Here is a 15,296-nt window from a genome sequence, read left to right on the forward strand (position 1 = left end):
TTTTTTTTTGCGGTACGCGGGCCTCTCACTGTTGTGGCCTCTCCCGTGGCGGAGCACAGGCTCCGGACGCGCAGGCTCAGTGGCCACGGCTCACGGGCCCAGCCGCTCCACGGCATGTGGGATCCTCCCAGACCGGGGCAAGAACCCGTGTCCCCTGCATAGGCAGGCGGACTCCCAACCACTGCGCCACCAGGGAAGCCCGGGTGTTTCTCATCTTAAGAAATTCTTCCTGACATTCAAGTTTTGCAGGTTCTTTCAATGTGTAGACAGCTCTGCCTCTTTTGCAGCACAGGTCTTCCATCTGTTGCTTAATATTGTGGCAGACAGGAGATTTCAAGGCACAATAAGATAACCCTCAGAGCTGAATGTACTTCACAAAAACAATTTATCTTTCTCTTGAGCTGCAAAATAGCTCATGATAAATCATGACAGATGCAGATTTATTCATCTTCTATTCATTAGAAAAAGACAAACATGGTAACCCCTGCATCTTCAGCCCCTCTGGGCTACCAGGGAGTAGGACGGTGCTCCCCATCACACCTGCTTCTGGCAGCTCTCCCTCAATGTATAACTTCTATGTGTTTGATCCCCACCCTATCTCTTCTGCTCCCTTGGGCTTCTAACTCCAGCATGTTCGTGTTACAAAAAAACTAGAGGCACCTGTCCTAGAAGGAGAAATGAAACCCAGAGACAATTAATTCCCCAGAGCTCATCTTGCCCTTAACTGTAGGCATAAATAGAGGCTAAGGCTAATTAGTATCATCTCCTGAATATCTAAAATCAAACTTAAACTTTAAATAGGTCTTCAATTAACACTGAACACCCCAATGACACACTTTTAAAGGATTCTTAGACCACGTAGTGGAGTCGGAGTCTGCCACCTCAGTTTCACCACTTCTCCTAGTGGCGGAATGAGAGTTTTTAAGCTAGTGGGGCTGAGTCTGTGGGAGGGGTCTGGAAAGCATCAAGCCCTGAGCCCAGACTTCTTGGATCAAATCTGGTTCACCTCTTCCTGGCAGTGTTACCTAAGTCAAGCTACTTAAGTGCTCTGTGCCTCAATTTCCCCATTCACAAAATGGCAATAATGATTGCCACTACCACCCAGGGCTGAGGTGCAGATTAAATGAGTTGTTAATAAACAAGAGTTTAGAGCAGTATGTGACACACAGGAAGTACTCAGTTAGCCTTAGCTGTTGTTATTGTTCTCTCTCCCTCTATAGTTCCTGAATAGCCTCTTTTGGCAATAAGGACTCAAGTGGAAAATAATATCTCTTCCACCCATCCAGAGTTTGCCTCATTTTATTCATTCCTTCATTCAAAAACATATTTATCAAATGCCTACTATGTGCCTTGCTCTGTATTTGGCCCTGGGGATACAACAGAATAAGGCAAATGTGGTCCCTGCCCTCACAGAGCTTACAGTCAACTGGAGAAGATGACAACAGCAAGTCACAACTAAGTGATTACAAATTGTAGTGAGTGATATCAAGGAAAAAGCAAGGGAGCGAGACAGAGAAACATGGGTGGAGACCTAGGAAGGTAATATTTAATTTGGGACTGACCCGAAGGTTGAAAAGGTCAGTCATGCAGGAGGGGGGAACACAATTCCAGCCTCACAAGGACTGAGATATATTCCTAAGATTGCTACACCCAATGGCTAAATGGAAGTGAGCAAAAAAGAAGGGACAGGTGAGGTCTAGAAGTTACACAATGTACGATGGAAAGCTACTAAAACTTTCCCATAGATGAGTCACGACAGCAGCACTTACCCTTGAAAAAGTTCTCTAAGGAAAACTGGACATAAGAGGATGAGAACAGAAGCCAGTTAGAAGGCAGTTAGCAGTCAGCTAAGTGAACAGTGACGGCAGCTTGGATGTGCCTGGGAGTTGTGTATAGTGGTTGAGACACAGACTGTCTGGGCTTGATTTTCTTCATCTGTAAAATGGATAGATAATGATAATCCCCATTTTTGGGGGGAAGGTGTTGGCAGAAATACATGTCATGGACTTCCAGTTTTAGCTCCAACATGGAAACAGCCTGGAAACTGACAGTCCTATCCTTACAACAAGAAACAGTTTAAGAAAGTGAAAAACAACAATTTTTCCTGGATCCATCAGAGAACTGAGTTTGCAGGGCAAAAGGCCACCCCAAAATCTGGAGAGACAGGTGAATCCAAAGAGTCAAACCAAGATCTGTTGACCTGGAGTAGAAGCCTCTGGAACAACACGCTGGTTCCTACACTGGTAGGAACATTTAAATGATCATTTTGATGAATTGCTGGCGGCTGGGTGTAGACTAGCTTGAGAGTTAGAAACTCCTGAGGACAGCAGGTGCAGGTGGTCCCTGCACTTTAGCAGATTTTGTCTATAAGAACTCCACTAGTTTCTCAAGGTGAAAGTCTGAAAAAGATCCCTTCAAAGCTCTGATACAGGCATGGGAAAAACAATCCTAGTAAAATATGCCCAGAGCATCCTCCACAACAAAAACATATCCTTATCCCAGCTGAGGGAAGGGCATTTTTCCCACTCCAGTTCCTTTAGCCTTCTCGTCTCACCTAAGGAGCAGTAAAAAAAAAAAAAAAAAAAAGCTAAAAAACACTTGTTAAGGTCACAGCCAGAGACACAGACCCACTAAAAGACTGAGATTAATCATAAGATTATAGAATGTTTCCCCTCCCCCACACCTTATCAGCACACCAACAGGTGTCCAGTATAATAAGAGTGGATTCCAGCTGGGAGAGCTACAAGATACAGATTCTCTCTCAGGAAGAGTAGTCAGGGAAGCCCAAAGTCTGGAAAGGGAACAAAAGTGAGAACACTGGAGAAACCTGAAGCCTCTCGTCCTTACAGCTACAACAAACATTAAACACATCCCAGGACCGAGTCGGGTCGACGCAAAAACCCACAGCAAAGATCTGTTTACTTCAGTTCCTAGTACCTGATGTATCATGCTTGGCTTTCAACAGAAAGTTATGAGGCATGTCAAAAGGCAAGAAAACAAAAAAACCCCAATCTGAAGAGACAAAGCAAGCATAAGAACTCATCTATGGCACAGACATCAGAATTATCAGAGAAGGAATTTCAAATACTGTGATTAATATGCTAAGGGCGTTAATGGAGAAAGTAGACAACATGAAAGAACAGTTGAGTAAGGTAAGCAGAGAGATGGAAACTCTGAGAATCAAAAAGAAATGCTCCACGATTTCACTTACATGTGGAATCTAAAATGAATACCTAGGAGCAGAGAGTAGAACAGGAGTTACCAAGGACAGGGAGGTGGGGGAAATGGGAAGGTGTTAAGTCAAAGGGTACAAAGTTGCAGTTATGGAAGATGAATAAATCTAGAGATCTAATTTCCAGCATAAAGACTGCAGTAAATAATACTGTACTGAACACTGGAAATTTGCTAGAGAGTAGATTTCAGGTTCTCTCATCACACAAAAAATGGTTAAAAACTAAATGAGGAGATAACAGGTTAATCAGTTTGACTATAGTAATCATTTCACTGTGTACACGTGTATCAAATCATCATGTTGTACACTTCAAATATATACAATTTTTATTAAAAGTAAAACACAATCAGAAAATGCTAGAAATATAAAACGCTGTAACAGAAATGAAGAATGTCCATGACAGGCTCATCAGTAAACTGAACATGGCCAAGGAAAGAATCAGCAAAAGCATGAAGACAGGTCGATAAAAACTCCTCAACTGAAATGCAAAGAGAGAAAGAAATGGGGGAAAAAAGAACAAAACAAGAACTCTGGGACAATTTCATAAGATATAACGTATGCATCATAATTGGAATACCAGTAGAAGAAAAAAGAGAAAATGGGCAGAAGAAATGTTTGAAGTAACAATGGCTGAGAACTTTCCAAACCACAAATTCAGGCAGCTCAGAGAACACACGGCAAGATAAATGCAAAAACAAATAAAACAAAAACAAAAGACCTACTACTTATAGGCGTAGCATATTAAAATTACAGAAAACCAAACGCAGAAAGAAAATCTTGAAAGAACCTGGGGGGCTGAGAAACAAGCGGGGGACGCCTTTTAATGGGTGTCTAATAAGTTTAATAAGAAGAAGAACTCAGGAGGACTGCTCTTCAGCATTATAGCTTACCGTTCTCCATGTCCACCTCATACCCTCCCTCCTCCCTTTCTGCAGACTTGCCTGGGGATAACCACTTCTCTTGCCTCAGGGATTAGTCCATGTTGCTCAGTTCACCATAATCAGTCATTCCAGCTCTGATGTCGTGTCTCTTCCTAAGGATGGCAAACAGCTTTCTTCTTGAACATCAGTACCCATTGGGACATCAATTTTTAAGAGTTCCAGGGCTCGTCTCAGTTCATGGGGAAATGACTGATATCTGCCATGGATGTGGGAGAATGAAGTGCTACAAGATGGGCGGGAACTTGTCCCAGCTCAGGTACTCTGCTAAGTATGAGGGTGACTTCCCTGCCTCTGGGGGAGGGATGTTCCTTCTTCCAATATCACTCAACCACCTCCCTTCCTCTAGTAAAAGGACACAGGAGTTGGTGTCTCACCAGGCACCAGAAGGTAACCCAAGTGCATTCAGATGCACTTCACCCTCCTTCCATGACACCATCTCTTCCCCATGACACTATCTGCCTTACTCAGTTGCATTTGAGTCACAGAAAGTCTCCAGCCCAGGGACATGGATGTGTATTGAAATGTTTTGTTTTTAAATTTCCTGACTAGACTGTGAATTGTTTTAAACAGGAGCTATAATTTGAGAGCCACTGTATTTGGTTTCTGGTGGATTCATTGAATGAGTGTCTGAAGGCCTTGATTTCTTCATCTATGGAAGAATTTAAATGATCTCTACAATATTCCCCAGCCCTAATAATCCTGTGAGTCCCTGAGGTTTTTTTTTTTAATTGTGCAAAACATTTTTTATTTAATTACCTTATTTATTTTTGGAAGCATTATGTTACCATATGAAATTGCTGTTTTGTAGGACAAAAACTGTCAAATGTAGGCAATTTCACATGTTACAACTTAATATGATGCTTATAAGAGTATAGATGACATATACACATTGTTCAAAGGAAACAATAGCCACAGACCCACCTAATTTCATTACATGAATATCTACAAATTATTCATCCATTCTCTTACTGATGGGACTGTGCATGAAATCCATTTTCGTTTTGTTTTTTAATGTTACAAACAAGGTGCTATGAACATTCTTGTACACATCCTCTGTTGCACGTACTCTACTTTCTCTAGGAGTGGAATAGCCAAGTCCTAGGGTACCCACGTCTTCAATATTATACAATATCCATTATTTTTCAGAGTGTTTTTACCAACTGACACTCCCACCAGCAGTGTATAAGGCTTCCTGTTATTCCACATCCTTGCCAACACTTACTATTACTTGACTGAGTTTTTCAATTTTTGCCATTCTGGTGGGTATAAAACAGTACTCTCCATTGTGGTTTTAATTTTTTCATTTTCCCAATAAATAATGAGCTTAACATCCCTCCTCCCACCACATCTTTAATCTGACTTGCTTACAAGCTATGTGATTATGGGTTGAGTTTCCACCCCTTTCCTTTCTTCTGCCCTTCATATTCTAACCAGCTGGTAAATAGTGGCACAGCCCCGGATGACACAGTGGGGAACACTTAGATAATCCACAAAGTCCATAACCTGCCTCTAAATAAACAACCAGGAGTTGACCCTCGGGGATTGTACTCACGCAATTCAACTGCCACGACCCAGTGCAATATTTCACGTCTTGCTAAAACTCTGGCCAGGCACTGTTTTGCATGCACCCAAGTACTTGGACAATTCTTTCCTCTGAATGACGAGCTTATTTCCACCACAGCTTGCTTGAGACGCAAAGGGCTTCCACTACCTGCCGCCTGCAGCATCACTCCAGATGGCCCCTTACTTAGCCTTCTTACACGAAACGGTTTTCCAGTTGCCCACCTTCCTGCCTTGAGGATGTGTGGTTTCTCAGTCACCCTTTTAACATGGGATCCTAAGACTGGAAAGCATTTTAAATCGCATCATTCAAGTGCACATGTTCAGGAAGGCAACACTTCATTATATTTATTCTATAAGAAAAAAATCAAAAGTGTTTTCCCCTCAAGCTAGAGAATGCAACAGGAATGATGATCTTAAATGATGCTGATGAATACAATTTCGGAGAAGGGTGGAAGAAAGAGTCACGCACAGAATCGGAAACAGCTGAGAAAGGAATCCAGGCTACCCCCCACCCCGGCCTTTGTAGAAGGGATCACCAGAGATCTGTGTAGATATTATTTCGAAATTTAGAGTTTCAACTTGTATGAACATGAATGCCCATGCTGAGTTTTTGCATGCCTCTGTGAAACGGCAAAAAGAACCCAACGGACCCTATTCTTGCCTTAAAGCAACACACTGTGGAAAGCCTGAAAATAAACCATCTATGCTTGATTAATTAGGTTTGTAAGTATTGTTTCAGAACCAAACAATATTTCTAAAGATTTCAATAGTTCAAAGATTGCCCTATGGCCGTCTGGCCAATACATCTTCTAACACATGCAGTTTACAAGCATTTTTCTTCCCAATATGTTGTCTTTGGTTGGTGCGACATTGTTTGAGTTCAGGGCTATTTGGGTCATAGTGGTTTTCTCCCCTGCACAGCAGTGGTGCTAAGCACAGCACTTCAACCATACATCTTCCATGTCATTTCCATCAAAGGCACATGATACTTCCTAGTGACCAATCAGGAGTGGTCCAGCATCCTAACAGAGGGCATATTGGCAAACCCAGCTTTCTTAATGACAGCCATTGTTTGAGGCCAACAAAAGGGAGGTACTGAATATTAACATGTGGCCTTGTGTAAAGGTCACCGGTATGGTACATCCATCATATTCCACAACCGAGAAAGGGAACTTTATAAGTTCTCTCAGAACCTACTGTTGTCCAAATAAATGTATTAGCCTGACAGCTGACACCAACGAGGCAATGATCTTGAGTGATGATCTCCTCGTTTAACAAACATCCTTTCACTTCTCTGAAGCAGGAGCAGACATTATGGCTAGAGATCATGTTTAAGGAATATACCTCGAGGCCACGGTAGGTGAAAATAACCAGGCAACCCAATTAAAATATTAATTTAATAACATGCAATCGTTAGACCAAATGGCATCTCCTTCTAATAGGCGTAACTTTCCACACTGAAAAGAGAAATCATATTTTAACAGCTCAGAGTCTTGAATGGTCTTCTTAATGGTAAAGACCAACAAGTTCATGACAATTCTATCAATAAGGTTTAATACAGCTGGTGTAAAAGAACTCAGAGGCCTGGGTCTGTAGACCATACTGCATCTTGGCTAAAGGGTACATAAAGTATGATGGCAGAATTGAATGCAGCTGGATGGTAGTGCATGCATTTAACACTAAACCTAAGAGCAGGCAGCAAGCTTTCTTACTTGACAGATCTTGATCAGAAGCAGTTCTATGGTCAGTATTAGAAATATGGGGTTCTTGTTATTAAACAGCATTTTAAAGTAAAAGTTGAAAATTATTTTTATTTAAGAGATCAGAAAGAATACAGTCAATGGAATGATTAGTGAATAAGCATGTATCTCAGCTCCCTCACTCTGACCTTACTGTTGTAGTCCTGGAGGGGGTTGGGGAGGGAATAAAAGAGGGAAAGAGAAAGAAGAGAGAGAACGCTGTTCAGTTCCTTGGATACCTCATACTCTCAAACTCTCTCTTGACGTTTAGACAGTTTCTTTCTATCTGGCATATTTCCCACAGCCCCGTTCCTCTGACCAATTTCTACTCCTTCCATTCTTTTTCCCAAACCCCTGAACTGCTTAGATCCTTCTGGTTTTTGGACTTGCTTTATCATGACACTCAACACTTGAAATTGCTTACTGAATCATCTTGTCTTCTAAATTACTCCAAACTCCATGAGGAGAGAGACGGGATATGTCAGTTTCATCCTTGTAGGTGCTCATAAACCTTTGTACTTTAAATAGTAACTTTCAATAATAAAAGTGGATCAAAACTTGACTTATAACAAGTTTCTGTTAAATAAAAGAAATTCTTGTGCGCATGAAGGAAGGATTCAGCACTGGAGCAATTTGCCTTTATCGTGCTACAGAGAAGGTAGTAAGCCACTATAATGCAGCTTCACCAATTCATATTCTATTATTTCAGAGCAAGCCATAACCAGATAAGGGATAGGAGGGAGTCAGTTTTCAACCACCTGTGAAAAGGGTGCTTGCTAGGCAAAAAAACTGCATACATAACATACCAGGGGCAACTCAGCCACTTGTCTTGGCATTGAGTCCTTCTGCCCCCTCTGTACATTGACTCCACTTGGAACGTCCTCCGCTTGGAACGCTGTCCACTTGTCTACAGCGTAGTAGCCTTCAAGGCCCAGGGTAAGAGCCACTCCTTTTATGCAGCCTTCTCCTGCTGTTCATACTCACAACCCTCTCCCTGAATTCTGAATACCTCTAGTTCTTCCTGTATTCCCACTGGACACGAACCACATTGCAGCTGAAAGTCTTAGATGAGTGTGCATTTTTTAACAAAAAAATGTGTAAATTATTTGAGGGAAGAATCTGTATATTTGTACTTTTCTGAATCCAACCCAGTGCCTAGCACGTTGCACTCTGTGGGTGTTCAATGACTATTTTCGAAATAAATGCATTAACATATAAAAATAATCATTTAAGTATTTAAGCAAATTCCAAAAAGAAAAATCTCTGTTGGCAATGCTTTATTAAACATATATAATAATTGTGTTTTAGTCTGTCTGCTTAGACAACCACATGTCAATGATCCTATGACCCTAAGTGGTTTGAATGAGAGCCCCCTGATTATCAGATTCTCCCTTCTTCAGCTACAATGGGAAAATCACTCAAGATGATCCCCTACTTCCTGTTCACAATTGATGGGTCCAGGTTCCTGCAACTGACCCAAGCTTGGACAATTAGACTCTTTCAATGGATTTTTGTCCTCAGGACCTAAGAAACGACATCTCAGTTCCTTTCCGGAGGGGATGCCGTGACATATGAACTGAAAGTTATTGGAGGCCATGTTTTTAGTTTTCATTGAAGAATCTGCTCTGAGAAAATAAAGGTGACGCTGCAGAGAGAAGGAGAGGCACAAGATGGAGGGTCCTAAGGATGCTCATATCCCCTGGTTCAGAACTGCCCTGAGGCCCGACTCACCGCAAATTCCATTTATTTCAGATATATAAGACGCCTCTCTTTCTGACCAATGTAATTCCGATTGATCTCCGTGATGTCAAAACTAGTCACTATTATTGTATCATATTAACTGAAACTGCACTTCTTTACAAGTTTAAACTTGTCTCTCCACCACAAATGTCTAAATTCATAAGAATGCTATTAGGTTCATCTCACCACATCAACCCTGAATACTGTAGGGATTCCTGAAGCTGAATTCTACAACCTCCCTTTCTGACTTAGGGCAGCCCTTAAGCCTCTCTGCCTCTGTTTCCCATCAGAAAGAAAGACAGAAATAGTTATTATGTTCATCCAACAAAAAGGAAATTATTGGTTGATTAGATGCCTGTTCAACACACTGAGGATGAAAACCAGTCTTCATGGTGAATTATTGAATTAGGGGGCCAACTTACAGTGAGGCTGTGTCTACACAAAGCCAAACATCCAGTCAATTGAGCCAAAAAAAAAAAAAATACAGTTTAGCAACAGGAAAAATGAAATTAGTTGATGGGGACTGTGCAGACAAAATAAAATGAAGAAACGAAGGTCAATACAATAGCACGGTAAAAGTCCTGGTGGAGATTACAGACTTAAAAGGGAGGGTAAGTAAGGAGATTTTTGATGCTCACTGTCAGAAGTACAGAGGTGCTACTGAACATACTAAAACAGATTCATTAATTTTGTGTGGGGTTAGAGGTTTCTCTCTCTCTCTTTCCTCTTGATTCTATTTCATTTTCAGAATTCAAGTTTAAGATGTAAATCTAGAAAAAACAAAGCAGGTGTCCAAAGATCTGAGTTATACCCCGGCTCAGGATATGAAAAAGAAGCACTCTCCTTTGCTCAGTCTGGCATATGACAGATTTTGATGTGATCATTCAATGTGGCTTAGTTTCATATTTGATAAATCAAATATTATCTTCATTTTCTACAGGGCAAAAAGCATATTGAGATGCATACCATCTGTGGAGAATTCTAAATAACAAAACTTCTTTGATGTTCACTGATTTCCCCAAGTCATTTATAACGCTATGGCAAAAATCTGAACATCCTCTGTAAGTTGTGTAACGTTTCTGGTTGACTCTTTAGATAGTAGCTGTTGGCTAGCATGAATGGTGTATGTCAACTGTGCTTTTAGGAGATGTCATTTTAATGTCCTGTATCATTTTTAGATTGATGTTTCAGTTACAAGCCCTGCAATATTACTATGCTGTAATATTTAGAGTCCGTAAGCTCTAAACAGGCTCTAAAACTGCATGAAGTTTTCATAACTATTGACTCATAACTATTTCATTAGCTATTGACTTTTAAGTAGGGAAGGAGGAGAAATGATGATGACTTATGAGTAATGTATCACTTCATTATGAGTGAAATACAATTAATTAAAATTGAAGCTCTTAATTAATAACTTATTAATGTAACTCTCCCCCTAACCCTAAAAGAATTAGCCCCAGGAGCGAGACAAAGGAAGCCTTCTTCAAGACAAAGTGGAAAGTACAGTTTCGTGAACTGAGTCCTGAACCCCAGGAATGAACGTTTGCAGCTGCGCCATGAACTGTTTTCTGTTACCTTAAATACCGCTGGGACATATGGAGCATTTCTGAGGACCTTCTATTTTAAAACGTTCTGTTCATATCTTATGCTTTTCCATATGTCTCATCCTTATTTCAGAGTTTCTATTCATTTCCATAAAAATAAGACCTTTGTTTTCCGAGAGTTCATTTTCCTCTCTCCCCTCATCTCTATTATGGTCACAAACCTCTACTCGGGTTATTGCAGCCACTCTAGGACCAGCCAATTGTGAAAAGATGAATAGAGAATTATCTGGAAGAAAAACAGCAACTGCAGATGATCCGTGGAGCTGCAGAGCTCCTGTTTCTTTGCTCCTTCCAACGGACCCAGCGTGGAGGAGGATAAACCTGACACTGGTGGTGAGCTGCTTCAAAGGGAGAAAATGTTTACAGAAATGGTCGCTGAGACCCTGAAGGAGGTGCTAAAGGAAGATATAATTTGGTTAACGGAAAATTAACCAAAACGTGCTTTCTGCAAAAGAAAACTCCCTGTAGTTTGGGGTTGACTTGGAGCAATTATCCAAACAAAACAGTTGGCGCCTGTGTTGGCGACAAAACTGTGTTTGCATAAAGTAGAGGGAGATGACAAATATGCATGAAAATTAAATTTAGGCCTCTGGGACTCCCCTTTTGGGGCCATAGAAGAGCTGATTACATGTTCACAGCTGGAACTGGTGTTGGCAGGCAGGCCTTATTCATGGGCAGAGTGGGGAACTCCCTTTTTGAGCAACACTCTGTGGCAAAGCAAGAAGGGCGGCATTAAAAGCGTCTGATGTTTACAGACCTCAAGCCCCGTGGCCCCAAGCTTTGGCATCCAACTGCAGTTGTCTCCACTGAGAAATCATTAAGTGGCTCAAAGTGTGTGTTGGAGTACAGGTCCTCCCCCACATGCCTCATCACACTCTCAGCCGCCCAGACCGCTTTTTGCAACACTTTTCCTTTAGAAGGTAGCAAATACAGCCAAGAGAACAGCCAGCACTCTGGACGGCAGGGAAGCTGGTTCTTGTAATACCACCGGCGAAGATCACAACATGAGGCTGAAGCTGTCTTGGAACAGGGTCCTTGGGGTACTTAAATGACCCAAAGTGTGTGTTTTAGCAGCATGTGGCAATGGTTCTCTTGGCATCTGTGGTGGCAGCTTCCAAAAATGGCCCTAATTCTCCACCCTTCCTTTGCAATGCAACTTTGCCCCATCACAAGATAGAGTGTTTCCCTACATTAATCGGGGCTCGCCTTGTGACTTATTTTGTCCAACAAAGTGGGGCAGAGGTGATAGGGGAGGCTTCCTGTGACAATTTAAAGCACAAAGGATGAGCAGAAATTAGCCTAATGAATAGGGGGAAATGGACAATATTGTCCTAAGGCAAGAAAGAGCATGCTATGCTGAATAATAATAGTATCTAACATTTATTGGGCACTCCTGATATGCCAGAAGTTGTTCAAAGCAGTTCGCTTGTATCTACTAATTTAATTTCCCTCAACAACCTGATGAAGTAGGTGTAATTATTACCCTCATTTTCTTCAAATTAAGAAAACAAGGCCCTGGGTAGTTAAGAATCTTGGCCAATATCCCACACATAGTAATTGGCAGAGTTGGCCAAGGCCATTAGGCTTCAGAGCTCATATCCTTCCACCATTACACTATGGGGCTCTTGAAAGGACTGGGAGAAAATCAGCAAGACAAGAACACATTGTGGAGCATTCTTTCATGTGTTTGTTGGCAGTCTGTATGTCTTCTTTGGAGAAATGTCTATTTAGGTCTTCTGCCCATTTTTGGATTGGAGAAATGCAAATCAAAACTACCATGAGATATCATCTCACACCAGTCAGAATGGCCATCATCAAAAAATCTAGAAACAATAAATGCTAGAGAGGCTGTGGAGAAAAGGGAACCCTCTCGCACTGCTGGTGGGAATGTGAATTGGTACAGCCACTGTGGAGAACAGTATGGAGGTTCCTTAAAAAACTACAAATAGAACTACCATATGACCCAGCAATCCCACTACTGGGCATATACCCTGAGAAAACCATAATTCAAAAAGAGTCATGTACCACAATGTTCGTGCAGCACTATTTACAATAGCCAGGACATGGAAGCAACCTAAGTGTCCATCATCGGATGAATGGATAAAGAAGATGTGGCACATATATACAATGGAATATTACTCAGCCATAAAAAGAAACGAAATTGAGATATTTGTAGTGAGGTGGATGGACCTAGAGTCTGTCATACAGAGTGAAGTAAGTCAGAAAGAGAAAGACAAATACCGTATGCTAACACATATATATGGAATCTAAGAAAAAAAAAAAAGATGTCATGAAGAATCTAGGGGTAAGACAGGAATAAAGACACAGACCTACTAGAGAATGGACTTGAGGATATGGGGAGGGGGAAGGGTAACCTGGGACAAAGTGAGAGAGTGGCATGGACATATATACACTACCAAACGTAAGGTAGATAGCTAGTGGGAAGCAGCCGCATAGCACAGGGAGATCAGCTCGGTGCTTTGTGACCACCTAGAGGGGTGGGATAGGGAGGGTGGGAATGAGGGAGACACAAGAGGGAAGAGATATGGGAACATATGTATATGTATAACTGATTCACTTTGTTATAAAGCAGAAACTAACACACCATTGTAAAGCAATTACAATCCAATAAAGATGTAAAAAAAAAAAAAACACATTGTCAAAGGCAGGAACCAAGACTCTGCAACAGCCTCACCATCAGGGTCCAGTGTCTATCCCTGTGCTCTTCAGCCTACTCTCCGTGGAGCCACCAGATGGATCCTTTTAAAGATTAAGTCAGATTCTGCGGCTTCCTCGTTCAAACTCTTCCAATGACTTCCCATTGTACTTACAGAAAAATTAAAACCTCTTATCACGGTCACAAGGCCTGACATGGTCTACCCGCTTCCTACCTCCATACCTACCTACCACCTTACTACACGCCATCTTTTTCACTCCATTCCAGCCTCTTGACCTCCCCAAGCTTGTTCCCACCCAGGTTCCATGCCTTTGCTCTTACCTCTGCTTAGAATGTTATTTCCCCTAGACGCTGGCATTGGCTCAACCTCTTGCCCCCTTCAGACTCTGCACATATCCCACCTCCTCAGAGAGGCCTTCCTTGATCACCTTATCTAAAATAGCACCTCTCCATCTCACTGCTCTTTCCCTACCCTGACTTGAAGAAATGTGACATGAAGAAAACTTCACAGGACTTACACTACCTGAAATGAAATAATGACATATCTGTTTGTTTACTACCTGGCTCTCCCACTGGAATGTACATCCCATAAGGCAGGGCCCTAGGTATTCTTGTTCACTGCCTAGACCAGTGTCTGGCATATAAAAAGCACTCGATATAGTTCACAAAATATCCCAGAGCCTTGATGTTGCTTAAGATTGCTTTACTGTTGAACATTTCAAAACTGTGGAACATAATACAAGAAGAGCAGGCCTGAAGTAGGACAAGTAGGAGTGTGAGAAATAGTTAAAGAAGGGGTTCTCAAGCTTCAGTGAACAAGTATACACCTTTTGTGTCAGGACCTCTGGGGTGGGGAGCTCCCAGGTGATTCTGATCCAGATGCTCTGTGGATAAGTTTGTCCCATTTAGCAAATAAAACTCTAGGATGTCTAGTTAAGCCTGAATTTCAGATAAACAACAAATACATTGCACGGGATGTGCTTATGCTACTAAAAACGATCTGAAGGATAAACTGAGGGTCTTATACTCTATCTGAAAACACTGCAGACCACACTTAGAGAAAAACCCTGTATTAAAGGGAGAGATGACATTTAGTCTGAAGAAAATAAGTTAGATTGAGAGAGGGACCTGATTCGCAGTGATATTCAAATAGCCGAAGGGAAAGGACCTCTAGCCTCTGTTACTCTAGAGGACAGATGAAGACCAGACGTTGAAGTCACCTTTCCAATAAATACAGGTGGGCAATAGTGGAATGGCTTACCTCTCCCGGCACTGGTTTTCCACCCCCAGGAGTATGCAGGCCACATTGTTGAAAGCATTGAATGAATGTTGAGAAAGGTGGTCTGTTCTGGGTGAGGGTAGATCAATTCCAAAGACTCTTCCAATGCTAGGACTTCAGTCCCACGGAAGGCATGAGAACAGACCTCTGTATTAGATGGGACTCCATTCGTTGCACATAACTAGAATCCAAATCAAATGGCCTTAAGCAAAAAAAAAAAAAATGAACTTATTACTTTGCACTGAAAGAAAATACCCAGGAGGATCCTGACTCAAGAATGACTGAATTCAGGTGTGTAGAAATGATGTTCTCAGGATTCAGATTCATCTCTTGCCAATACTTTTCCTGCATTGACTCCATTCTCCGCAGCCTCCTCTTTCAAGGTGATAAAGCCGTCACCTGTGCTCCAGGCCGATATCCTAATGGGTTAGCAATCTCATCAGGGGGCAAGCAGTCCTCTTTCTCAACAGTTTCAGCAAAATCACGAGGATACAACGTCATGGCCTCTCCTTGGGTCAGAT

General features: G+C 41.7%; 1 protein-coding gene across 1 annotated transcript in view; it reads right to left on the reverse strand.

Moving 5' to 3' along the window:
- Positions 1-5,900, reverse strand: part of CUNH12orf42 (chromosome unknown C12orf42 homolog) — a 13,519-nt gene extending 7,619 nt beyond the window's left edge. Inside the window, 1 exon segment of the mRNA XM_027106013.1 lies at positions 5,726-5,900. Coding sequence (XP_026961814.1) covers positions 5,726-5,900 — 175 coding nt within the window.
- Between the last annotated feature and the right edge of the window lie 9,396 nt (positions 5,901-15,296).

The sequence above is a fragment of the Aethalodelphis obliquidens genome, unplaced genomic scaffold (assembly GCF_003676395.1).
Source record: "Aethalodelphis obliquidens isolate GAN/ISIS:26980383/991018 unplaced genomic scaffold, ASM367639v1 scaffold8, whole genome shotgun sequence".
Classification (NCBI taxonomy): Eukaryota; Metazoa; Chordata; class Mammalia; order Artiodactyla; family Delphinidae; genus Aethalodelphis; species Aethalodelphis obliquidens.